Consider the following 25,363-nt stretch of genomic DNA (forward strand, 5'->3'; position numbering starts at 1 on the left):
TCTTCACAGTCTACCGTTTGGTATCACTGTCTGTCTCACATCAATACACTAATGTCTTTAAGGGTCAATGTCTTTCTGTATTCTCACCTCTGAAAAGCACCAAGGGTCAAGTTTTGTCTGCAGGCAACTTTCTACTCTTTCTCTGTTATTCTCTCTGTCCTTTCTTGCTGTCTGTCTCTCTCTTATCCTCCGACTTTAGCCTCAGAAAATGAAACGGTGGCTGACTTTCTCTCTTCTCCTTCTCCTACCCTTTTCCTCCCCTCCTTCTCTCTTTTATTCTCTTTGTTCTCTAGTTGAGAAATCTCAGAAGGATCAGAAGGATCCAGGTGAACCCTTTTGTTTGACTAATTACTAAAAAAAGAGCATTCCCTGTCCAGACTTGGACATAACCACCTCACAGCGTTGCTCGAGCACTGCCTGAAAAAGCCACAGCAATGCTGCGATGGTGTTATGCTAACCTCCGCTAGTTCCCCATCTCTAAATGTTTACAGCTAAAAAATAAAATAGCTAGAATAAAAGAAACTGAGTAAAATCATATCAGCAGAGAGGGAATGACTCGAACCATGATTACTACTGCTTCATCCCTTTAATTTTAACATGTACAGCCCTGTAATGAAAACTTATCTTAGATTGTAGAAGAGAGTAGTGCTACAGTGCTGTAAAAAAAAGTATTGGCCCCCACTTGGTATTCCTTCTTATTTCTTATTTGTTGCACTTCATGGTTTCAGTACTAAAACCAAAAAAAATATAATATTAGACAAAGGGAACCTTGTTCGGTGAGATCTGAACATATTCACTCGTGTTCCCTATGTCTAAAATTACATATTGTCCTAACCATGTAGTCTGACAATTAAGCAAAAATAGTACACAGCAGCTAGGGGGGTGACTACTTGTTCACAGCATTGTATTATATACTAAGTAAACCCAGGCTGTAACAATTTAATTCTACATCAAACTTGTAGAATTAAATCATATCTCCTATGCATTCCTTAAAAAAAGGAAGATGCCTTTGCGTAATCTGCAAATTGGGTCATTTTATTTATCGTTCATTTTCAAATCACTTCATGCTAGAAGTAGATCTGCGAGAAATCTGCTTCTTCATCACTCCTCTCTGTTGTGTGTGAAATACCTGATTTGGCACAGCAAGGCACTTCTTCTGCAGTAGGTTTGAAGGTGTTTTGTACTACGGATCTTGCTTTCATTTTAACCCTTTAAACCAGAACCAGTTTAGGCTAAAATCCAATTCAGTGCTATTTAACAGGCCAGATGGTTAAAGGGTTAACTGGAAAGTCAGCAGTGTGTGGAGTGTATTCTGTGAATGAGATCCATTGGCTGAGAAGAGTGAGGACTTATCAATTGCATATCAATATTCTCAAAAAATCACACATTAACAAGGGCATAAAAAAAAATGACGTTCAAAACTGATGTTGCTGTTAATTTAATTTCATTCAAGAACAGATCACAAAACACACTCACCATCAGAACTGGATCACAAAACACACTCACCAAAGAGTGTGATACATAGTTCATCCATGCATAAAATCATGCTGATACAGGTCGAGAGCTTTAGTTAATGCTCATATCAAAAATCAGAATGGGGGAAAATGTGATATCGGTGACTAGATTGGTTTGAGTATCTCAGAAATCTACTCGAGTTTTCACACATAACTGTTTCTAGACTTTGCACAGAATGGTGCGAAAAACAAAAAACATCCAGGGAGTGGCTGGTTGAAGCAGGCAAGAAGACTCTGGCAACTCAAATAATAACTCTTTACAACCGTGTTAAGCTGAAAATCATCTCAACACGTTGAACCTTGAGGCAGATGGGATACCACAGCAGAAGACCACATCGGGTTCCACTCCTGTCAGCCAAGAAGAAGACTCTGAGGCTACACTGGGTACAGATTCACCCAAACTGGACAGATGAAGACTGGAAAAAGACCAGGCCATGTTTTTCCTAAACTCTAGAGATGACAAAGTGTTTCTGATATACTCAAACCTGACACCAGAATGTAACTGAGATCACATTTTTATCTCATTCTGATGTTTGATGTGAAGATTAACTGAAGCTCTCGTCCTGTATCTGCATGAGATTATGCATGGCACATATCCTGACATGTGATTGGCTGATCGGATAATTGCATGAATGAGCAGGTGTACGGGTGTTCCTATTAAAGTGGCCAGTGAATGTATACTGTTAGGTTTCCATAATCACTCTTCTCAGCCAATACCCTGGTCTTATTATCATATTAACTATTTGTCATTAACCTCAGTGTTCATTAATGTCTATTTACTTGCAACACCATCTCCATGATGTTGGATCTCATTAGCTGGAACATTCCCATAAAGCTCTGTGTCTTATGTGTAACCATTCTGCTGAAAAAAAAAACATTAATTGGGGATCATTAACATTAACCTTAACATTCCCTGACTTTATTTCATTTTAGACATGAGACAAAGATGAAAACGTAAGGGCTGATTATTAGAGAGAAATAGAGGAAAGAGATTAGCGATCACAGCTTCCTGCACGTGCTGAGCATTCTGCATGATAACTGTAACATACTTTTTATTTTTCTCTGCTTTAATTTGACTCATTACACTTGCATTCTTCTTATTGACAAAAATCTGATAACTTTGTGGAAAGAGCAAAGTATAAAGTGCTGAAAAGAGTATTAAAATTAAAATAAATTAACCCTTTTCTGCATAAATTATGTAAAAATCAATTTTTTTTTTCTTTTCTTTTTTTTATATTATATTTTACTTAATATTGCATGTAATATTTAGGAAAATTTCAACTTTAAAAAGTCCATGTGTAGGAATACAATGTGTAAAAAAAGATTAAATTTTATACCTGAAATTTGTATGTATATATATATATATATTTAAACAAAATATCGCAATAGTCCTAACAAACTTTATGTAGTTTAGGACTGTTGAACAGGACAGCGGTTTAAAAAAGTTTTTAAAAACTGCTAAGACTTTAATTGTAGTATATCTGGCATAAAATATGTAATTAATTTGGGTTTTTGTGTAGAACATAACAGCAAGTATACCAGAGGCATATACCAGAGACCGGATACTGTGCATGAAAGGGTTAATTATAATTTTAAATTATAATTATATTACATTAATTGCAATTATAAATTATACATACCTCACTGCTTGCTTTTTAGAGAATCGTCAAGATTCTAAAGAAATGTTAATTGTAAAAATTCTGTTTTCTATTTTTATGTAGTCAGTGGTCTCAAGCGTACTATAGCTGCAGTTACATAAGAGTAGCCAGAAGGAAGGTTTTAGGCCTGTGCGTGTGTGTGTGTGTGCGTGTGTGTGTGTGCGTTTGTTATGTCTGCGTCCAGTTAACAGTTAACAGTTTTGCCCTTGTGCCTCAGAGAATGTAGGCCGCTTAGTTACGCCTGCCAAAAAGCTGGAGGACACTCTCCGCCTGGCCGAGCTGGTCATCGAGGTGCTGCAGCAGAATGAGGAGCATCACGCAGAGGTGAGTTTCACACAAAACGTGCGCAGCGTCTCACGTGCATTCACACACTACAAAACTACAGTATATGTAGTCACAAGAGTGTGCAAACTTATGCACACACCCAAGATGTCACTGCTATAAATCATAAATAAAACATTTCCTGTTTTCTAAAATCACCAGGACAGTAACTGGTGTGGAATTAAAGATAATTCTCTAAAGGCGCATTTCCACTCAGTTTCTGGAATCTTCTGAAGTTTCAGAACTTTCATTCTAAATGAGAATTCCTGAAGTACTTCTTACAACCATGACTCAAAAAATGCCCTGACATCTTAAAAAATGAAGTATGTAAAGCATTTATTGATATGTAATCACGATTCCATCACACATTTGCCAGCAAGCTAAAGGAAATTGTTGTATTTGGTTGTTTGCAATATAAGTCTAATGAAATCTTGACTTCTTGTGTTAAAAGGTGACTCTTGCGGTGTCTAGCGATGGTTAGAAGTCTGGCTTATGAAAGATAAAAACAGCAAGTGAGGAAGAAAGAAATGGCTTAAACAAATTAGCAAAACACTGGCGCTGGTGTTTGCATCACAGGTCGTAAAAGTAGCCAAGTTTTTTACTCAAGTCAAAGTAGAAAGGTATAAACTTATATATTTAAATAAATACTGTAGTAAAACTTCAAATTCTTCACTCAGGTTAAAGTAGAAAAGTATAAACTCTTAAATTTACCTCATGGAAGAGCACAAGATGATGTCCGCCTCAAATCACACACTGATTTTAGTTACTGTTGGTAAATTATTGCTTCTTTCACCGAAGGACATAAGAAAACATTAGCTAAGGCTAAATTTATTCCTACTTTATTCCTAATCTCTCATGTTAGCTAGCATTATACGTAATAATTCTGACCACACAAACTAGAATGAACAAACTGAATGCTAATAGATAGTTGTCTCAGTAAAAAGTTTACATAGCAACACTGTCACATCTGTTAAAGTTGAAATTTCGAATCCAATTTAGATCCTTGAAGCTGTCGGATGCTAAAATAAGAAATGTAATGATGTTTACAAATGTAGTGAGTAGAAAGCAGAGATTGTTCTTTTGAAATGTACTAAAGTGTAGTAAATGTATTAAAAGCTTGACTTACGTAATTGTACTTGGTTACTTTCCACTTCTGTAACGGAAAAAAATAAATAAATCAGAGCTCTTTGAGAACATTTTTTTGTTGTTGCCATTACAAACATGTACAAAATATATTCAGTGCAAAGTATTTTGATCTGCCACTTGACTAATCAGTCACTTGATCAATCACCGCAATAGTCCCTGGCTATGAATTAAAAAAGATTCCTTTGGTAGAAATGTGCCTCGAGTTCCTGAAAAGGTTCCTGGTTTCCTACGGTGGGAATGCACCCTATCACTGCCCACTAGCCAAATATCCTTCAATGCAAGAGACAGTTATTCCTTTATCACTGGCTACGTTTACATGCACATTAAATTCAGTTTAAGGTCTATATACGGCTTGCAGCCATATTCCGAATACCACGTTTATATGTGTTTATAATATTCCTGTATACATGGCTGTCGTAAGTATGCCTGAGTTGCCATTCCTAAATACCTAGCCTACAGCTACGCATCTGTTAGTCCCCTTGCGGACTGAGCATTCGCATATATCTCCTTTCAGTGGATTTTCTGAATAAGGTGTTTCCATGCAACAAATTTCCAATTAAAACAGGCGTATCCCAAGGACGGGAATCGGAATTTGCGGAATCAGAATATCGTCTTAATCTGAATCGAGCAATCAGATTGCGGTGTTTAAATGACTCAATACTAATTAGAATATCGCCAGATTCTGATTAATATCATACTGATGTGCATATAAACGTAGCCAATGAAGTCTTTAAACTGATTCTGTAGAGCTGCTGACTTGATACTGAAGATGATTTGTTGCTTAATGTTCATCAAATGCAAACTGATTTCCCAAACAGACGCTGAATTTGTGTAACTCTGGTACGTTTTTAATTGATCAGTACAATAACCCACAGCTGCATGCTTACTGTGAGCGCAAATCAGTCCGACTCAGAGTGTTCCTAAAGGTCCACAACACTACACAGCCGTTCTGGCTGTTATTATTAAATTGAAATGATTAAATTATTACATTTTTCAAGTGCTGTGAAACTTCAGGATCACTAAAATGTAACCAGGTACAGCATTTATTTATAACATCCAGAATCATTTACCAGTCCTCACATATCATGGTCTCATTGTGTTCTTAATGTACAGCAATCCAATGATTCAAACCATCTTATTATTTCTTATTATTTATTTTTATTTTCTCAAAAATGGGTTGAGCAACAGTGTATGCTTACTGAAATATTAATAAGTAATAACCATCACCTTGCTTTGGGACAGACTGCAGGTCTGATGCGATGCTCCAGAAGGAAAAGCATGTTCTCCTGCCATTTTTGAGCTCTGGATGCATGAATAAAATGTAATGAGATACTTTTGGTGTAATGAAACATCAGAAGAGTATCATTTATCTTTTCCACTCATGGAAAATTTGTGCTCCCATTCTTGCTTTTAGGGGTGTGATGGTATGTCAATTTGGTAGTATGCACTCTTAGGAAAAAAAAAAAAAAAAAACTCAAGGGTTTTTAGGGTGGTTACATATTCAAGCTTTGTGAAAGGGTTCTACTTGGAACCTCTTGTGAACGGGTCATAGCTTTCCCAGATAACAAAGTGAAGAACGGATTTGACCTTGTCTTTTTTTTTTCGAAGAGTGTACCATGCTAATGTAGTGCTATAAATAATGACACTGTTTATTTTAATTTGATTTATTATTTTATTTGTTTGTTTTTGTTTTATTGGTTTGTTTCACATTGATTTGTTTCGTTTTATATTTTTAAATTTCATTTGTTTTATTTATTTAATTACTTTCCTTTTTCTGTTAATTTGATTTATTTTATTGGTTTGTTAACAAAATACCCTACTCTATTACATAGGCAAAAATCAGATAAATGGCGAAACATTATTTTGATAAACTAAAAAGAAATTCACATTATTAATTGTCTAAATATTAATTAATGATAAAAGGCTAATCACTAACGAATGGTTTTCATACTGTTTCACCCCTAATAGCTTTAACCTTCATTATTAATGGAAACTGCCTTTATTGGGAGAAGAAAAAGAAGGTCTTTGCACTTAAAGCCCAGCCATGATTGTTAGCTTGTCATGAATTACAGAGATGATCAGTAACCTTAATTGTGTTCTCTCGCTGTTTGTCGGGTTGCCTGGACACATGCGAAAGGGTAAAGAGGTATGTTAAAAGGTCTGAGAAGAGCCCCCATGACCCCTTCAAACCTTCTGTCCTTACCCATCTCCTCCTCTGCATGCCCAGTACTTCCCTAGCCTTGGACGAAGGGATTATATTCACCCTCCTCTCCTACCCCTCTCCCCAACTCCATCCTCTTCTTTATAGAAGTACTTCCTGCTGTATTCTGGGGCATTAACCAAACTGCTTGCGTGGGCACGAGTGCCAGACAGACGGCTGCTTCTGCTGCCCTGAAGCAGCTCCTGATGAGCCCTCTGAAAATGAAACCGAGCTCATTTTCATAGACGTCGTCTTGCACAGCCCTCCCAATGCCCCCCACCCCTCCCCCTTTGCTCCGGACAGTAAAATCCCAAGTGTTGAATTCTCATCCTGTACTTAATTCTAGCACCACAGAAATATTTAAATCAGATTCTACAGGAGGGAAATCAACACTGCAGATTTTACCGTGTTCTTCTGCTCCAACCTGGTGCAGCCCATCACCATGATGTACCATGTACCAGTACTAACTCTCGATTTTTAACTTCATTTATTGACTTACGTGCACCAGGTGATCAGCAGACCACATTCACGACGGTGTCGAGTTTTTTTTATTTTCCTGCAAAGCATCTAGAAGGAACGCTGTGTAGATGACCCCTTACATAACCCTTTCATTCCTCCGACATGTTTTTTTTGCAAGACGTGCAAGACATGCCGTGACAGCAGAGCATTCTTATCAGCAGCAGAGCAATCCCGGTCAACTCGTTTCGACCAAAACAACTAGTGCAAATTCATTACGATGTATTCATTGTCAATATAAGCTACAATTCTGAATATCCTGAAGCTGGAGACTGAATCTGCTGCATGATGGGAATATTTCTGAGCCAAAGGGCACTTCTGGGGTGCATGCACATACACATTCACATCAACAAAGTGTGTATAGAAGTGTCATAGCATTTCACTGTTGTCTCCTATTCTGCAGAAGCATGTAAGGTGTGTTTAAGCTGTTGACACTTTTAACTCGAAAGGAGACATTTCTACGCATTCCTCACTCTTCTGAGATCTCACTCTCGGTCTCTATGGGCCAACAGAAGAAATGTGTGTGTGTGTGTGTGTGTGTGTGCTAATGCCTGAAGCTGTGACTGCCTGTGTTATAGCTGTGTCAAAGCTGTCATAGGTCTACAGGGATTAATAAAATATGGCACAGCTTCTACAAAGTGAGACATAGAGGATGTTTATAGATCTTTGGAGACTGACGGTGTGTACTGATCCCAAAAGAAAAATTAGTTTCTGTTATTATAAGCATACTGTTATAAGAAAAATAATCCACAATATTGATTATTATCCTATAACAGAATGTCGCCAAGTGTTTTATTCCTTATTGAATGAATGTCAATCATACATACACCATCATCGATCATATACTTTGCAGGCGTTTGCATGGTGGTCTGACCTCATGGTGGAACATGCAGAGACGTTTCTGTCCCTCTACGCTGTGGACATGGACGCAGCGCTGGAAGTCCAACCTCCAGACAGCTGGGACAGTTTTCCTCTCTTCCAGCTGCTCAATGATTATCTGCGGCTCGACTGTAAGAACTCCAAATGTTTTCGTCTATTCTAAACTATACTACCCCTATTTAGGGTGAGGACAAACTGCATAACTGAAAAGAGAGAAAGTTGTGGAATAGTATCGATCAGGGTTTGGTTGTGAAAATATCTCTAGGTAGAGTTACATATTCTTTCCATTTTTTAACTACATTAACCTCATTTGGATGATGCTTTTATCCAACAGGACTTTTAATTGAGCAGTTGAGTGTTAAGGGCCTTGCTCAGAGGCGACAGCTTGGTGGGGCTGGGACTGAACTCACAACCTTCTAACCTAGTAGCCTAATGCTTTACTCACTGAGCTACCATGCACCAGGGTAACAGTAATGGATTTAATGGCACTCTGTGGATCTTATTGGGAGTTTATTATTTTTGTAACTAAATCCAGATTGATGCTTTATACTATACTTGGTCTTGTTGTTTAGGTATATTCTCTAACAAATTCTAGGACCTTGCAGAAACTCCAGGTGTATTTATATTGAGATCGCATCGCATTGGACGAGATCTCAATACATCTAATTTAAACTAATAATATGAATTCTGATGGAACCGTTTGCACCAGGACCAACACTTCAACATTATGCACTCTTTTGTAGCAAGGGGTGAATACTTATGCAATCACATAATTTCCATTTATTAGTTTTAAGTAATTTTGCAAACTGCATTTATTTTTCCACCCACTTCAACATTATTAAAATCCCAATTACATCCATTTCACGTCCACACTACAAAATGGAAATGTTCAAGGGGGGTGAATACTTGTATAACGCATAGGAGCCAGTGAAAGTAAACTATGAAACTAAAAATGAAACGCCAAATGGACTGGTTAACTCCATCGTGTGTAGCGTTAATAATAGCTCCTACATTAATGGTGGACATGGCATAGGAGAGCACGGACGCCTGGAGGCCATCTTACATCACTAATGAACTGGAGTGTACAGGGAGCTGTCCGTGGTGCTGAGCACAGCCGCTTCATCCACTCTAGTGCACTAATTATAATGCCAGCATTTTTGCACAGCTTGACAGCTTGTTGTCTGGTAACGTGTTCTCAATATGAAATGGTGGTGTGTGAAAAAGAGAGACGAGAAAACAAGAAGGGGAGGGATTTGTTTTGTTCCTAGTTCATTTACTAAAAAAAATGCAATAGTTGTGAGAACAGACAACTAAGCTGGTGTTGGGCTGCGATCCAATAAAGAATTATTGAAAAATAGTGAAAAGAAAATGTGTGATTTTGCATCTAGAATAAAATCAGCCAACTGTATTGTGCGATTAGATTTAATGATAAGAAACACTTTTTACTTAAGGGCTTAAGGGTTCATTGGGCTACATGACACCTATATAAAGCTTTAACTGACATACACCTGCCTAAACATTTATAAACCTAAAGGCTTATTCCATCTGTTTTGTTTTTTGTCCATTTTGATGTTGACATAAGATGAAAGCAGATCAGCTGATGCCTGTTGTAATAAACCTTTTTAAAGATTTATAGTACTGTGCAAAAGTCTTAGGTACCCTATTTTTTTAGTACAAACTTTGTTATAGATTTTTATTTTATGACTTCTACATTATTGATTCAGTACAAAAATGTTTTAGATTTCCAAACATTAGTTTTCCAGCACAAAATTAAATGTTACAGAAAAATGCTTGTATGTCAGTAAAGAAAGCAGCGTATTACATAAGAGACACTTTTCAGACAAAAAAACATAATGAAGGCTGCTGGGTTTCGCTGCAAAAATAAGAAGCGAGTCGACAGTCAAAGTCTCCAGAAGAACTGTGGCTGCTTCTGCAAAACAAAATTAGAGCTAATTTCTTTATAAAACTGCACAAATTGTACCCGAGACTACTATTTTTTTTAAAGAGAAGGATCGTCACACCAGATATTGACTTTGTTTCATTTATTACTGTTTACTGCTCTTTGTAGTATTTTTTTAAATGTAGAAATATTTAATTTCATTATTTTTGAAGGCATCTTTGCTCTACAGCATTTCTTTGCATGTGCCTAAGACTTTTGCACAGTACTGTATGTAGGCTTAAGTCACTTATTATAGAGTAGTTATGGAGTTATTGCATGAGCAAGTATAGAGAAAGTCATGTAGACATGACATGAAGTATTATTTATGTACACATTTATGAATACATTACTTTTGGTCACATCACATGGTTTCATCCTGTTTAATTGTACAAAATGAACATTTCTAATGCAACAGTATTCTCGTTCCGATCCAAAAATTCCAGAGAGTCGGTGTTCTCCTTAGCCCTCATGCAACTCTGCATGAAAATGAATAACTTCTGGTCTATTGCCTGTAGTTTATCTGAAGCAATGAGGATGATTTGCCCACCACCAGATCCATTATCTGTTCGAACAATAATGCACGATATTCTAGCTTCTTTACTGACCATGTTGTAACCATAAGTCATGGAGTCATATGCAAAAAATAAAGCTGTGTCTCTATTCAGTACGCACAGCCATAAAAACGAACACGTGCATTCTCGACCTCAGCATTTGCTGCATCTGAAAGGTCACTGCGCTTAGCCTGTAGTGCTCTTGGCGTAGCTTATATGCTACCAGGCAGGCGCTAAAGCAAGACGCCATTCAAGCTGCTAATGAGGACTAAAACAGAGCATCCTGGCCGTATGCTTGCAGACACACGGCCAAGTGGACAACCGCTGCAGCTCAAGTGGCTAATTGGAAGAGAAAACAAGCAAACAAACATAGCACCTACTGTGCATGATCGACCTTGAGATAAACAAGAGCGAGAGAGAGAGCGAGAGAGAGAGAGTTAGCACTTGGTTTGTGTGGTTTCCATATCAAACATGATATCGGACATTTAGTTTTTTTTCCAGAATTGTTTTGAATTAGAAAACATTTTGGATTATAAAAATGGTGATCTCTGCTCCTCTATAGATAACCTGTGTAACGGGAAATTCCACAAGCACCTGCAAGATCTCTACGCGCCTCTAGTGGTGAGATATGTGGACCTGATGGAGTCCTCCATCGCCCAGTCTATACACCGGGGCTTCGAGCGTGAGTCCTGGGAGCCTGTAAAGTAAGAAGTCCTCCTCTGTTTCTACTCTGTTTGTCTTATTTTATCTGAACTCATGATAAACGATAAATCCGCTGGTTGAACTTGGGATCTCAGTAACATATTTATACTTTATACTCTAGAGTAATGTGTTCATTTGGATGTAGATCTTTCTCCGATCCCTCACAGTTATCACATCCTCATGCTTGCTTGAAACCTGTTTAAAGTCTATTTTCTGCTGTTTTTTTTCTCGAACCATCATATCAGTCTTAACATGCTCTATTACTTTCGTTGTCATTTCCTGTGTATTTCTTGATCTGATTTTTTTGTAAAGTCACACTGTGCGATTTCATCTCACTTCACACTGCTTCTTTATTTTTCTCCCTTTCTGCTCATCCACAACATTCTTTCTTGTCTGTCTGTCTTTTATCACAGGAGTTTAACAAGTAATCTGCCCAATGTCAGCCTTCCAATTGTGAACCTCCAAATGCCCAAAGTTCCAAATCTACCGGTGTCAGTTAATCTGCCACCAGTGCAAATACCTCTCTTTTCCACCCCCAGCTGGATGACGGCCATATCGGACGCAGAGTGTGTAACGAGGGTTTTTGATTCATGCAAACGTGGCCTTGGGATAAATAATGCTCAAATCAAAAGGAGAGGATTTAAAGATTACAGGCATTAAATTCACTTTATTTACTATTTATGTATTGCATTAATTCATGGTTTAAATATCTATTTAATAATTTTATATCTATACTTATGCCAAGGCCACAGCATGGGAACTTAGCTTTAGTACTATAGAGATGGTTAAATGATATTTATATTCACTTCCTGCTCCAAGCATGCTAAAAGAGGAAAGAATTAAAAAAAAAAAAACAGAAATTTATGAAGCAATACAAAGATTGTGTGTGTTTTTTTTTCTGTAAACATTTTCCTTTCCCCTTTCCTCTAACACTTGTAGCTTATAGACAGTGCACTCCTTTCTGCTAGTTTGTTGGGTGTTGGGCTTCACTCTGTGGCACAGACCATGAACATGCTAAAGGGGGTTCTGCAGGGTTCTATTAGTGGTCTTCTCTATTTCTTGGTTCAGCACAAACTATAGTTCCTATGTTCCTAATATTGCTTATGGACAAGGAATGTGTTATTCCACTTATACCACAATGATTTGCCAATGATTACAATTTTTAATTTGTTTTTTTGAAAAAAGGACATGTCGTGCATTGTAACGGTTTATATACATTTTGTGGAACGTCCGCATCTACATTACAGCGATGATAGATAACCACTCGTTCACTCACCATCTCCTTTTCTCTGTCTCTCTCCCACAAAAAAACGCAGCTTGTCATTTTACCGAGAAACCGAGAAAGCGTAAACTGTTCTGTCCTGAAGACTTTCCTGTTTTTTTTTATGTTTTTTTAATCTGTTATTATTAGTCTTAGATTATATAGAGCATCCACCATACTGTGAATGTGTCACTGTGAAAGTGCTTTTACTATACAAACAATAACATATTAGAAAGAGCGCTTTAATATAAACATGTCATTCAACCGTGTGGTTGTACAAAAATAATGCACACCTTCTGACCAATCAGATTCAAGTATTCAATAGCGCAATTCAATAGATTATTTTAGTAGGCTATATCAAACAATGGGCCTCATTTATCAAGCTGGATACAAGCGGATTTACTCATAAAGTCATTTGTATGTGCGTTTACACAAGAAATTTGGTATTCAAGAAAGTCCCGTAAATTCTGAAAAACATTAATACCCTATTCATGCTCCTGAGTGTGTGTAAAATTACGAATTAAAAAGACCAACTAATGAAAACCTCGACACGATCGACTTCAAATCATAATTTGCATGGATTATAAAATAGCTTCCACTTCTGTCTTTCAGCCATCCGTACTCCTAGCTGTCTGCACACTTGACCTTTTATGGTGTTTTGTGGGTGTAACTAAATGCAAATGAGCTGTGACGGGAATGCAGTTTGCACTTTATGGGTCAAGTAGAGTAATAGTTGATTATCAAGGACAACAAATTATCACTTAAATAAATAAATAAATAAATACTGTAAATATAGTGCAAAAAAAAAAGGAAAAGGTCTTCTTTGGCACCCACAAAATCCAGTTTTTACTCTAACATAATTTCTCAGCTTTCCTTTTGTCTGTGCTAATCTGTGTATTGAGTTTCTGCTAAAAGATCGCATCTGGAACAGCTGGACAAATGAGCTGTGAGAAGTAGTGTGAGAGAGAATCCTTGCTTTATTCCCCTTATATTTTCTCATTCTTTCATGTTTTAAATATATAAATAGATGAAATCGATGAATAGATGACAGATCGAGATTCAAGTTATTGCACCTTTAAGCTCAATATGCATTAACTCTATAAAAAATTATCAGCCTGCTTGGTTTGGGAACATAAAAATGGTGTTTCAAGGGTTTTTTTTTTTTTTGGAAGTTTAAGGGTTCAAGCTTGCTATAAGGGTTTTATTATATATATATATATATATATATATATATATATATATATATATATATATATATATATATATATATATATATATGTGTGTGTGTGTGTGTGTGTGTGTGTGTGGGGCATCCTGGGAAAACCCTTCACAAATTCTGAGACTTCTTTAGTCAGACTGACTGTTTTTTTCACCATGTTTTGCTCATTTTCATACATCATATTCGTAAAATATTTATATTTATGATTTCTTAAAACTGAGGTGTAAAAAAGTGTTAAAGGTGAAAAAACCCTGATTTTTCATCTTTTTGGGCTGACAGGGTTTTCTAGATTACCACACACTCACATTTATCCTCCTTCACTATCCTTCTGGTTTGACCTTTCACCCCTTAGCACTTCTTAACGTGTGTGGTCGATTGCTGTGTGCTCTGACTGTGTGTGTGTGTGTGTCGGTTTGTGTAGTAACGGTTCGGGGACGTCAGAGGATCTGTTCTGGAAGCTGGACGCTCTGCAGACGTTCATCAGAGACCTGCACTGGCCCGAGGAGGAGTTCGCTAAACACCTGGAGACGAGACTTAAACTCATGTCCAGCGACATGATCGAGTCGTGCGTGAAAAGGTCAGAAGTGCAACGACTTGGTTTGCTGTAGTCTCTCAGTGGCTCTAACTTAGTCTACCTCACTCACCTTCACTGTCTCTCTCTGTCTCTCTGTCTCTCTCTCTTTCTGTGTCTGTCTGTCTCTCTCTCTCTCTCTCTTTGTATGTCTGCCTGTCTGTCTCTTTCTGTGTCTGTCTGCCTGTCTGTCTGTTTGTCTCTCTCTTTCTGGCTCTCTCTGTCTGTCTGTCTCTCTCTCTCTCTCCCTCTCTCTCTCTCTTTCTAAGGACAAGAGTGGCGTTTGAAGTGAAGCTGCAGAAGAGCAGTCGGACCACAGACTTCCGCGTCCCTCAGTCCATCTGCACCATGTTTAACGTCATGGTGGACGCCAGAGCCCAGTCTGCCAAACTGTGTGCCATGGAGCTCGGCCAGGAGGTGGAACACACACACACACACACACACACACACACTTGTGTTCACTTTTATGCTTTTCTTCTTTTCCTTTTATATTTCTTCCTTACTCCTTTCTTACTTAGTTTCTTTATTTCTTTGATTTTCTATCCTATCTTCATTCAGTCTTTCTCTCCCTCCTTTTTCCTATTTGTTATCATTTAAGTACTCCTCCTTTATGTACTCCTTTCTTCCTTCCTTCCTTCTGCCCTTCTTTCCTTCCTTCTGCCCTTCTTTCCTTCATTCTTTTATTTCCTTCTTTCCTTTCCCGCTTCTAGCCCCTTCCTTCCTTCCTTCCTTCCTTCCGTCCTTCCTTTCTTTATTTCTTTCTTTCTTTCTTTCTTTCTTTCTTTCTTTCTTCCTTCCTTCCTTCCTCATTTATTTCCATCCATCCATCCATCCTTCTTCTTTAATACTTTCATTTCTTCCTCTTTCTTCCTTTTCCCTTTATTTCATTTTGTTTACTTATTCCTCCTATATTTTTCCTTAAATTTGCTCTTTAACTCATGACTACCTTATTTTACTTTCTTACTCTTTCCTTCCCGCTGTTCTTTCTTTCCTTTCTCTCCAGTCAGTCTGTTAGCTTGACTCATGCACAGCACACAGTATATGCATAGCAGCACACTGATGCATAGCCATCAGGCATCACTATTTTGTCTTATTATCACTTATTATCTTTTTTTTATGTTTTTTAAAGCATTAGTTGATGGCTTTAATCTTTTCCCAGTTGTGTTTGTAATAAATCCTGCATCATTTATATAGTCTGGATTATTTTATTCATGTTTATATGTTTTTTTTTTTGAATATTCTGTATTTAGGGTCATTTTTGGAAACCTTGTAGTTTAATCTAAGCTCTCACATCTTGGTTTTCTTTGACTTCTGCCACGTTCTGAGTTTTCACCATGAAACGTCTCTCCTTTATCTTTCTTTTCTGGGGAAAGTTTGTTAGAGAATGAGTAAGTGTGTAGCTAACAATTCAATTGAATTCTCACTCCCGGTTCCCAAATGTATAATTAGCGATCGTAGCAGTTTTCCCTGTTCCTCTGACACTCTGACGATTGTTTTGATTCCATTACCATATGTGATAGCTGCTTCTGAATATACATGTGTTAGAGCTGAGAGCCCTCGCATCGCCGCCGCATCTCCAGACAGGTAATAATTATCTGAACTGAATTAATTACCCAGAAGCCCTCTTCACTGCGAGTGAGGAGACAAAGAGATATAGTTTACATGTTTGCCCCCGGGGTGGAAAACCTCCCATCCGCCCCATCAGTGTTTAAGAGCAGTGAGAGCGAGGGGGACGGCTTGTTCCTACTTCTCATATTGTATCACGTGCACTTTGGTGTAGTTTGATTAATATGAGTTATTCTAATGAATAATAATTGGGATTTTTCTTTACAGCGACAGTATCACTCTCAAATCGACAACCTCATCGAGGAGACGGTGAAGGAGATGATTACTTTACTAGTGGCAAAGGTACAAACAAACTAAATCAGTACACTTCATTTGTGTTACAGTATTACAACTTATCACCATAATTATAATAATAATAATAATAATAATAATAATGATAAATAGATAGATAGACAGACAGACAGACGGATACATGAATGGATACATGAATGGATAAATAGATGGATGGATAAATAGATGGATGGATGGATAGATTGATAGATGGATAAATGGATGGACAGATGGATAGTTAGACACACAGACAGACAGACAGACAGACAGATAGATAGATAGATAGATAGATAGACAGAGAGACATATAGATGCATAGATAGATAGACATATAGACCTACAGATAGATAGATAGATAGATAGATAGATAGACCAACAGATAGACCTATAGATAGATAGATAGACCTACAGATAGATAGATAGATAGATAGATAGATAGATAGATAGATAGATAGATATTCATTATTCATTTTTTTCTGTTGAGAATGGAGTGTTTTATACTTAAATCCTCGTTTTCTCCTCTCTACAGTTTGTGGTGATTTTGGAGAGCGTTCTGGCCAAGCTATCTCGTTACGATGAGGGCACGCTGTTCTCCTCCTTCCTCTCATTTACTGTAAGAACATTTACTGGATTTCTGTCACACTTTACACATGGCAGAGGTTTTATTTAAAAAAAAAAGTTCTTCCTCAGCTTTGTCCAGGTTGAGACATGATGCTGATCCGTGCATGAACTTAATGCACAGGTTTAGTCTTTTATTCATTTGTTTATTTATTGATTTGTTCCTCCCTTCTTTTCTTCCTTCCTTCTTTCCTTCCTTCCTTTATTTAATTTTTCCTGTGCAGGTCAAGCCTTTAACTTCCTTGTTCGTTTGTCCTTCCTTTTTTTATTTACTTATTTGTTTTTTTTATGCACAGGTTAAGTACTGTTATTTTATTTGATTGAGTGAGTGATTGACTGACTGATGTTTCCTTCCTCCCTCCCTTCCTTCCAATAGACAGGTTAAGTATTTGTCTCTCTGTCTGTCTGTCTATCTATCTATCTATCTATCTATCTGTCTGTCTGTCTGTCTGTCTATTCCTCCATTCCATTTATTATTTATTCATTTTGTTTGATTGTACTTTTGCTTGTTTATTAATCCAGTGGATGCCTCTTGTTTGTTTGATCGATTGTTTGTTCCTTCCTTCATTCCTTAATTCTTCTATTTATTTATTTATTTATTTATTTATTTATGGCTTTCTTTCATGCCATCTTTCATTAATTGATTTTTATCTGATATAATTTAATATCTAATATTTATTATTATTTATTATTTTGTTTACATATTTATTTGGTTTTTTTTTTAAACAGTCTACTATATTATAGGTGAAATTAGAGAAATAACTCTAAAAAGCCTGTGGGGATTTTATTGTAAGCCTGGACACAGGAACAGATCCTGGATCAGCTCAGTGGCTACATATTCATATACACATTTGAGCCTTTAGCATCAGTCTGGTCATAACGATCCTCTCATTTCTCTCTCCATCGCAGGTCAAAGCCGCCTCAAAATACGTGGATGTACCTGTGAGTGAGCTCTTCTCATCACATCAGTATTATTATCACTACAGTGTGCATTAAACTCATCATTATTAGTGTTCGTGTTTGCTTTCCTGACTGATTACGGGCTCGTTATTATGAGCTGACAGTCTGTTGGCAGCAGCGACGTCTACAGATGGCCGTCTCTTACCTCCAAATGGCCATTCATATGCATGTGAGGCAAGCGGTGTGGCCGGCTATGTGGCCCTCTCTCTCCATCTCTCTCTCTCTCTCTCTCGCTCTCTCTGTCTCTGTTTCTCCATCTCTCTCTCTGTCTGTCTGTTTCTGTTTCTCCACCTCTCTCCATCTCTCTCTCTGTCTGTCTGTTTCTGTTTCTCCACCTCTCTCTGTCTGTATGTCTGTCTGTCTGTCTCTGTTTCTCCATCTCTCTCTATGTCTCTGTTTCTCCATTTCTCTCTGTCTGTCTCCGTTTCTCCATCTCTCTCTCTGTCTCTTTTTCTCCATCTCTCTCTGTGTCTGTCTGACTCCGTTTCTCCATCTCTCTCTGTCTCTTTTTCTCCATCTCACTCTCACTCTGTCTCTGTTTCTCTCTCTCCATCTCTCTCTATGTCTCTGTTTCTCCATCTCTCTCTGTCTGTCTGTTTCTGTTTCTCCACCTCTCTCTCTCTCTGTCTCTCCATCTCTGTCTCTCTGTCTGTCTCCGTTTCTCCATCTCTCTCTCTGTCTCTTTTTCTCCATCTCTCTCTATGTCTGTCTGCCTCTGTTTCTCCATCTCTCTCTCTGTCTCTTTTTCTCCATCTCTCTCTATGTCTGTCTGCCTCCGTTTCTCCATCTCTCTCTCTGTCTCTTTTTCTCCATCTCTCTCTATGTCTGTCTGCCTCCGTTTCTCCATCTCTCTCTCTGTCTCTTTTTCTCCATCTCTCTCTATGTCTGTCTGCCTCTGTTTCTCCATCTCTCTCTCTGTCTCTTTTTCTCCATCTCTCTCTATGTCTGTCTGCCTCCGTTTCTCCATCTCTCTCTCTGTCTCTTTTTCTCCATCTCTCTCTATGTCTGTCTGCCTCCGTTTCTCCATCTCTCTCTCTCTGTCTCTTTTTCTCCATCTCACTCTCTGTCTCTCTCTCTGTCTCTCTCTCTCTCTCTCTTGCTCTCTGCTAGCAGACAGTGCAATGTGTGTGTTGTGCAACAATAGCGTGTTGTGAGGCTGCCGTGGGGTCCGACTCGTTACATCCTGCATTCAGTATCGCATCACGGCGCTTCCTTTAACTGCCAAAACGTTCAGGGCAGAAAACAATTCCCGTCAATGCGCTCTCTCTCTCTCTTTCTCTCTCTCTCTCTCTCTCTCTCTTGTGCCCTCAGGGCGAAAGAGCTTTGTGTTTCCATGGTAATTGTTTGCTTAATGCACAAAATAAAATTACGTATGAAAAAAAACCAGAGTGCTCATTTGCACCCTCGAAAGTATCTGCCGAGGTGTGAAGTAAGTTCAATTTGCAGCAACTGACAATTACCAATTCTGATGACCTTCTGATGCCCGCTGGCAGAACGGAGACATTTCATTTAGCGTGGAGACGAAGCAAACAAAAGAGTTCACCATCTTGCATTGTCCTCGTTTCTCTTAGCACTTCAAGAGTCATATTTTCTCCATAATTGCTAATGTGACTTTGTTCATTTTTTTTCACAGATCATGACAGCTCATTTAACTGAACCCAAACACTTATTATTATGATTATTATTATATTACATTTATTTATTTCTATCCTTTTCTCTGTGTGTGTTTTGTAGAAACCCGGCATGGATGTAGCCGACGCCTATGTGGCGTTCGTCCGCCACTCTCAGGACGTCTTGCGGGATAAGGTCAATGAGGAGATGTACATAGAAAGATTATTTGATGTAAGTAAATGCTGCTTCATCTCCTCCTCTGACCAAAAAATCTGAAGAGGAGGAGGGCCTGTAAAATGTGACATGACAACCAGCAAGGAGGGATAGGTCACGTTTTGAGACCTACGTCTTCCTCTTCCTCTTCCTCTCTTCCCCTTGTTCTTTAAAGCTGCCTTTTTTAAGTGTCTCTTTGCTCTTCGACCGAGTCTGCAGCTTTTTTGCCCTTCCCTTTTGCTCTGTGTGCTCTTACGGCTCTGTTTGCTCTTTAACCCTTTTCTCTCTGGTGTGCTGCTCTCTGAAAAAAAAAGCAAGCTGCTGTAATTTTGCTCTTTTGCTCCTTTCTCTGTTCGCCTTTCAGAGTGATGTCTTTTGGGGAAAATGGAGGTTTCCCTCCAAAAAAAAAAAATTGTGCAAGTGCTTATAGTGTTAATTCTTCAAACGGAATATGGATACGATGCGAGTCATTGTTATAAATGAGATTTAAAGCAAAAGTTTCAAAATTTTAATGAATGTAGTTGATCAGCCAAAATATGTCTGATGGCTGACGTTTGCTTCTTTAGCTTTGCACTGGAGCTCTGGAGTTAAAGAAATTATTAGTAAAAAATTAGTTTAAAAAAAAAACTATGCATTTTTGCCTTTTCAGATAAAGCAGCAGACTTAGGCCTAAGAAAAATGAAAAGCCAATTCACCGAAGGGGAAAGGACGCAGGACATAAAACACGCATTTACTAGCGGTTACTTGTCTATTTTATTTTGGTTAAAAAAAAAAATATGTATGAGCAAATTTTTTTTTAACTCATTAACTAACAGCCAGGTTGGACTTTTTTTTTTAAATGTTACTTGGTGCGCATTTGGAGGGAAAAAATGTTGCCATACATTTTTCCAAAGTCACACTCTGCAGAACAATTCTATTTTGATCAGTATAACTTGACGGTATGACTCAGTTAGCCTTCCTGCTGCCATAAAATAGTCTGACTGGATCTAAATGGAGAAAGTAAAAATGAGTTAACTGTACGCAAAAAAGGTGGAATGTACTTTTTTTTTTTAAATAGTATTTTGCATTTCAGTATCAACAGACAGATTTTATCATTTATGCTGTTAGCATGTAGCCATCCCATGGCCTAGTTGCTGCTGGTTACTATATTTTTTATCCGCATCACTTCCTGCTTTCCAGTACATGGTGTATCAAGCGGAATGTTTCCGGTGTTCAGATACATTGTGAATTTTTGTTCATGTCTATAGATGACAGAACGTCAGGTTCCAGTGCAAGACTAATGAAGCAAATTTCACTAAACACAGCTCAACTGACTAGACTTGGGGTAATGGTGTAAATATGATTTGTAGCTAAATCATTTCAGATCTTAAGGCCATGCCAGTGGAGTATTTTTCTTGATATTAGAATGAACATTGCATGTCAAATGCACAGAATAAGTACGTTCTCGTCATTCAGTACAGAAAGAAATGACCAGTGAATAAAGAGAAAACTTCAGACAATAGGTCAAGGGTGCTTCCTCATTTTCTGCCCTGGAGTAAATCTCCGGTTAAGGAAGGACATGGCGAGGGACAGAGAAAGAGTAAGAGAAACCCTCCAGACCTGCGGCTTATTGTCTTAAGGGCTTAAGGGAAGAGAAAGAAAGAGGTAAACGAGGAGGGAGGGACGGAGGGCGGGAGAGCGTCGAGAACACTGTCTGAAACGATGACCAGAGCCGTCCTCCTGCTCCTAATCCTTTGTCATGCGTGTGGACCGGTTTGTCGGGTGCAGCCGTGTTTACTTAAAACCTGCATTTTCAGTTAAGAGCAGGAGCGCTGATCTGAGGTCAGAGCTTAAAAACAAAATGGCTGCTCTGAGACGTGTTGCGCAGACTGTAATATTGGTGCAAAAATATTAGCCAGAGGTACGTGATCCGAAGTTAAGTCATTGTGGCTGTGGATGCTAACATCAGTTTGAGTCTCTTGGCTGTTTTTTTTTATTAGGGATGCATCGATATTATTTTTTTTTCAGACCAAGTACGTATACATCTCCGACACTGAAACCAAATGAATAACCTACTGAGTACTAATCAATCAGGAGCATCACAGAACATATTATTTATCTTTTATGTTTATGTGCCCCTGGTTTATATACTGACTATAAAAAGTACACATGCACGAGGCTAGCAGGCTTGTTCTGTATAACACTAGCGAGTTTATTTTAAATGAAGTGTGTTAGCTAGCTATATGAGTTACTTTGGATGGACTACCTTCCTGCAGAGAAGAGGGAGTTTTAGCTTCCGGGTAATGAGGGTGGGCGATATGACAAAAATATCATATCACGATACTATAGACATTTTCTATGGTACACGACATGTATCACGATATAAAGGTTTGAAAGACTGAAACACTTGCATGTAAAAATAAAATAAATAAAAAGACTAAAAATGTAAAATAGAGTCTCTGATCGTTGATACTTTTAAATGACTACTAACTTAAATTTTAAATGACTATTAACTTTCTTAAATTAACTAAAAAGAAAAAAATAATTCTGACATTCTAAATAAATAAATAAATTTTACAATTTTATAGATTCATTACAAAATCTTAAGATCAAATCAACTGCTTCCAATCACAGTTTGTAATTATTATTATTATTATTATTATTATTATTATTATTATTATTGTTATTATTATTATTATTATTATTATTATTTTAACGTTAGAAAAAGCCTGTGAGATCTCAAAAGTGACATAATTTATCAGGATGTTGATATTATATCATCATATCGGCCAACCTTATTGGATAAAAGCTGTTATTTGCACTTCTCCTTGCCTAGCCTATGTTTGCTGCTAGCGATGAACTCTTTGTGTAAGTTTTTTATCAGGTTTAAAATGCTTTATCAGGTTCTGTATTGAAGTGTCATCTGTTCATTACTGCGACAACATACACTAGGATTAGTATCACATGGTATCAGATGTTGGTATCGTAGCTTTTTTTATGAGTATGAGTAAATGAGCATGGCATCAGACTCGTATCGGACACCAGGATCGTTATCGATGCATCCCTAATTTTGAAGTGTTTTCTTCTTCTCTGTTGAAATCTGTCTGAGATTCACTCAACGTTCTCTTTCTCTTTATTCCACTCTGAACAATCTGTGCTGGATCCTAAAAAAAGCCTCAAACATGTTGCTTATGTATTGCAATGTGTGTCTGCAAAACAAACAAAAAAAAAACTAGAAAAGAGAAATCACTCCTTATATTCACATCCTTTCTTTGTTTCCCTCTCGCTGTGCCTATCTCATTGCATTTCCTTTGTTTTGTTTTCCCCCACTCTCTCTCTCTCTCTCTCTCTCTCCACCTGAATCAAAGTGGAACTTATCCTTCCTGTTGAGTTGTTTTTATCACATTATCTCGAGTGGCATGATTCAGAGTCGACTAATCTTCCTGTGTACATCTACTAGCATGACCCGCCTCCCTGGAGAATTCCCCTCATACATGCATTCACAGACATCCAGCCATCTTCTCCACTCCAGTCGTCCACCCCATCTCACGCCCACACCACCCCCCCGCCCCCCCCGGGCATTCCCCCCAGACCCCCCTCTGACCCCAGATGGGTATGCAGGGCACACGTTTGGCTGCTTTCCCCACCTGCTGAAGTGGCTCTGCCAGCAGAGCGTGCAACTAACAGGCCAAGCAATCTAAAACACACACACACACACACACACCTTCTCAATATGGCACAGACATATCACCACCTTTCTTCTCAATATCTTCATATCATATTCATTTTTACTTTGATCACATCCTTTACATTTACAATTAAAGGGATACTCCTAATCTCTATTTAATCTCTATCTCAATTATCACACTTATAACGGAAGTCGAACGCCAGTTCTTTTTGGGCAGTAAACGAATGTTGACAGGAAAGTGGTCTTGTAGACGTTCCATGACTTTAAATGTAACTATAAACAGATAAAAAGTACCATGGCTTGTTTATTAATAAATTTTGAAAAATGGCACATGATTTTATCTGAAAATAATAGATTTCAAGTTGGACCAGTAACTCTTCTTCATGCCAGGTCGCACCACAGCACAGCGTTGTGGATTATTTTCCTATAACAGCGCACCCTCGAGTGTTTTATTCCTTACACAGTATGTAGTTAAATGTCCTCATCACACCACACCATTGTTGATTATTTTCCTATAACAGCGCACCCTCGAGTGTTTTATTCCTTACACAGTATGTAGTTAAATGTCCTCATCACACCACACCATTGTTGATTATTTTCCTATAACAGCGCACCCTCGAGTGTTTTATTCCTTACACAGTATGTAGTTAAATGTCCTCATCACACCACACCATCGTGGATTATTTTCCTACAACAGCGCACCCTCAAGTGTTTTATTCCTTACACAGTATGTAGTTAAATGTCCTCATCACACCACACCATCGTGGATTATTTTCCTACAACAGCGCACCCTCAAGTGTTTTATTCCTTACACAGTATGTAGTTAAATGTCCTCATCACACCACACCATTGTTGATTATTTTCCTATAACAGCGCACCCTCGAGTGTTTTATTCCTTACACAGTATGTAGTTGAATGTCCTCTTTGGTACACATTCATATTATGCATTAATGTGTAACAATTCTAATGTCTGCCATTCCATTTAGAGCTCATGATAGCTTTAATAACAAACCAGTTTCATAATATAATTCCATGGGGTGATTTGTTTTCATTTCCTCTCATCCATCCATCATGTTTATGTTGTAATTTCATGTTTTCTCTGAACCATTTCAGTTCTTCAAATCACCCTGGACAGTAAAGTTTGATTGGTCCTTTGATTCTTAGCTTCCCTTCTGATTCAATGTTTTTTTTGTTGTTGTTGTTTTTCCCTGTTCCCTGCTAATCTTCCTTGTGGGAGGGTCTGATCTAACTGGATGTTAAGATCAGACTAGACGCTGTACTGAAGCAGGCACGGAGTGTGTTCAGCGGAGGTTAATTGGGGTCAAGGATGAGGATTTCTCACCAGCATGCAACACAATAAGATTACACTCAGTGCCGTCCTTTCTGCCATTTTATAATAGTATTTTGTTAGAAATGGCCATATGGGCGTGTGTGTCAAACACAACAACAGTTACAGAACAGTTTAATGATCATTAATGTTTCAGTTACTGACGTTTAAATGTGTTGATTAGACAAGGAGAAATGTAGAACATCAAGTAAGCAATAAAACACTTCAGGATGTGCTGTTATAGGAAAATAATCAATGATACGGTGGTGTGATGCTGTTGTATATTCCTCATTATGCAACAGTAATTTGTCAATTACTTTTAATCCATTTTTAGTTACATTTAATGTTGTGGAACAACTGTGAAACAAGTTATCACTAGTGTTTTTTTCCCTCTTTTAAAAAGGAAAAAAAAAATTCAAAGTGTAAAGTCCTGAAGACTTTCCTGTGGCCTAAAAAAGTACTGACCATTACAAAGCACTGATGCTGGAGACTCCTTCCAGATTTCACTGTTGCACCAATTAGATATCCATAATTGTTAAATAACAACACAAATTTTTTATTGTTTTTTATTATTAGCTTTAGATTATGTGGCGTC

The 25,363-nt window shown here is 37.9% G+C and overlaps 1 protein-coding gene across 9 annotated transcripts in view; it reads left to right on the forward strand.

Moving 5' to 3' along the window:
* The window catches only part of cadpsa (Ca2+-dependent activator protein for secretion a), a 128,943-nt gene that overhangs the window by 91,620 nt on the left and 11,960 nt on the right, over window positions 1-25,363 (forward strand). For 4 of the 9 annotated variants that reach the window (XM_053227190.1, XM_053227192.1, XM_053227185.1 and 1 more), the window contains 10 exons: window positions 3,390-3,496; window positions 8,209-8,365; window positions 11,287-11,428; window positions 11,840-11,992; window positions 14,328-14,483; window positions 14,747-14,894; window positions 16,311-16,385; window positions 16,902-16,985; window positions 17,900-17,932; window positions 19,685-19,792. In XM_053227190.1, coding sequence (XP_053083165.1) covers window positions 3,390-3,496; window positions 8,209-8,365; window positions 11,287-11,428; window positions 11,840-11,992; window positions 14,328-14,483; window positions 14,747-14,894; window positions 16,311-16,385; window positions 16,902-16,985; window positions 17,900-17,932; window positions 19,685-19,792 — 1,163 coding nt within the window. Of the gene's footprint in view, window positions 1-293; window positions 327-3,389; window positions 3,497-8,208; window positions 8,366-11,286; window positions 11,429-11,839; window positions 11,993-14,327; window positions 14,484-14,746; window positions 14,895-16,310; window positions 16,386-16,901; window positions 16,986-17,899; window positions 17,933-19,684; window positions 19,793-25,363 lie in introns of all 9 variants that reach the window. The other 5 variants (XM_053227193.1, XM_053227187.1, XM_053227189.1 and 2 more) reach the window with 3 other exon arrangements.

Source organism: Pangasianodon hypophthalmus, chromosome 20, assembly GCF_027358585.1.
Source record: "Pangasianodon hypophthalmus isolate fPanHyp1 chromosome 20, fPanHyp1.pri, whole genome shotgun sequence".
Classification (NCBI taxonomy): Eukaryota; Metazoa; Chordata; class Actinopteri; order Siluriformes; family Pangasiidae; genus Pangasianodon; species Pangasianodon hypophthalmus.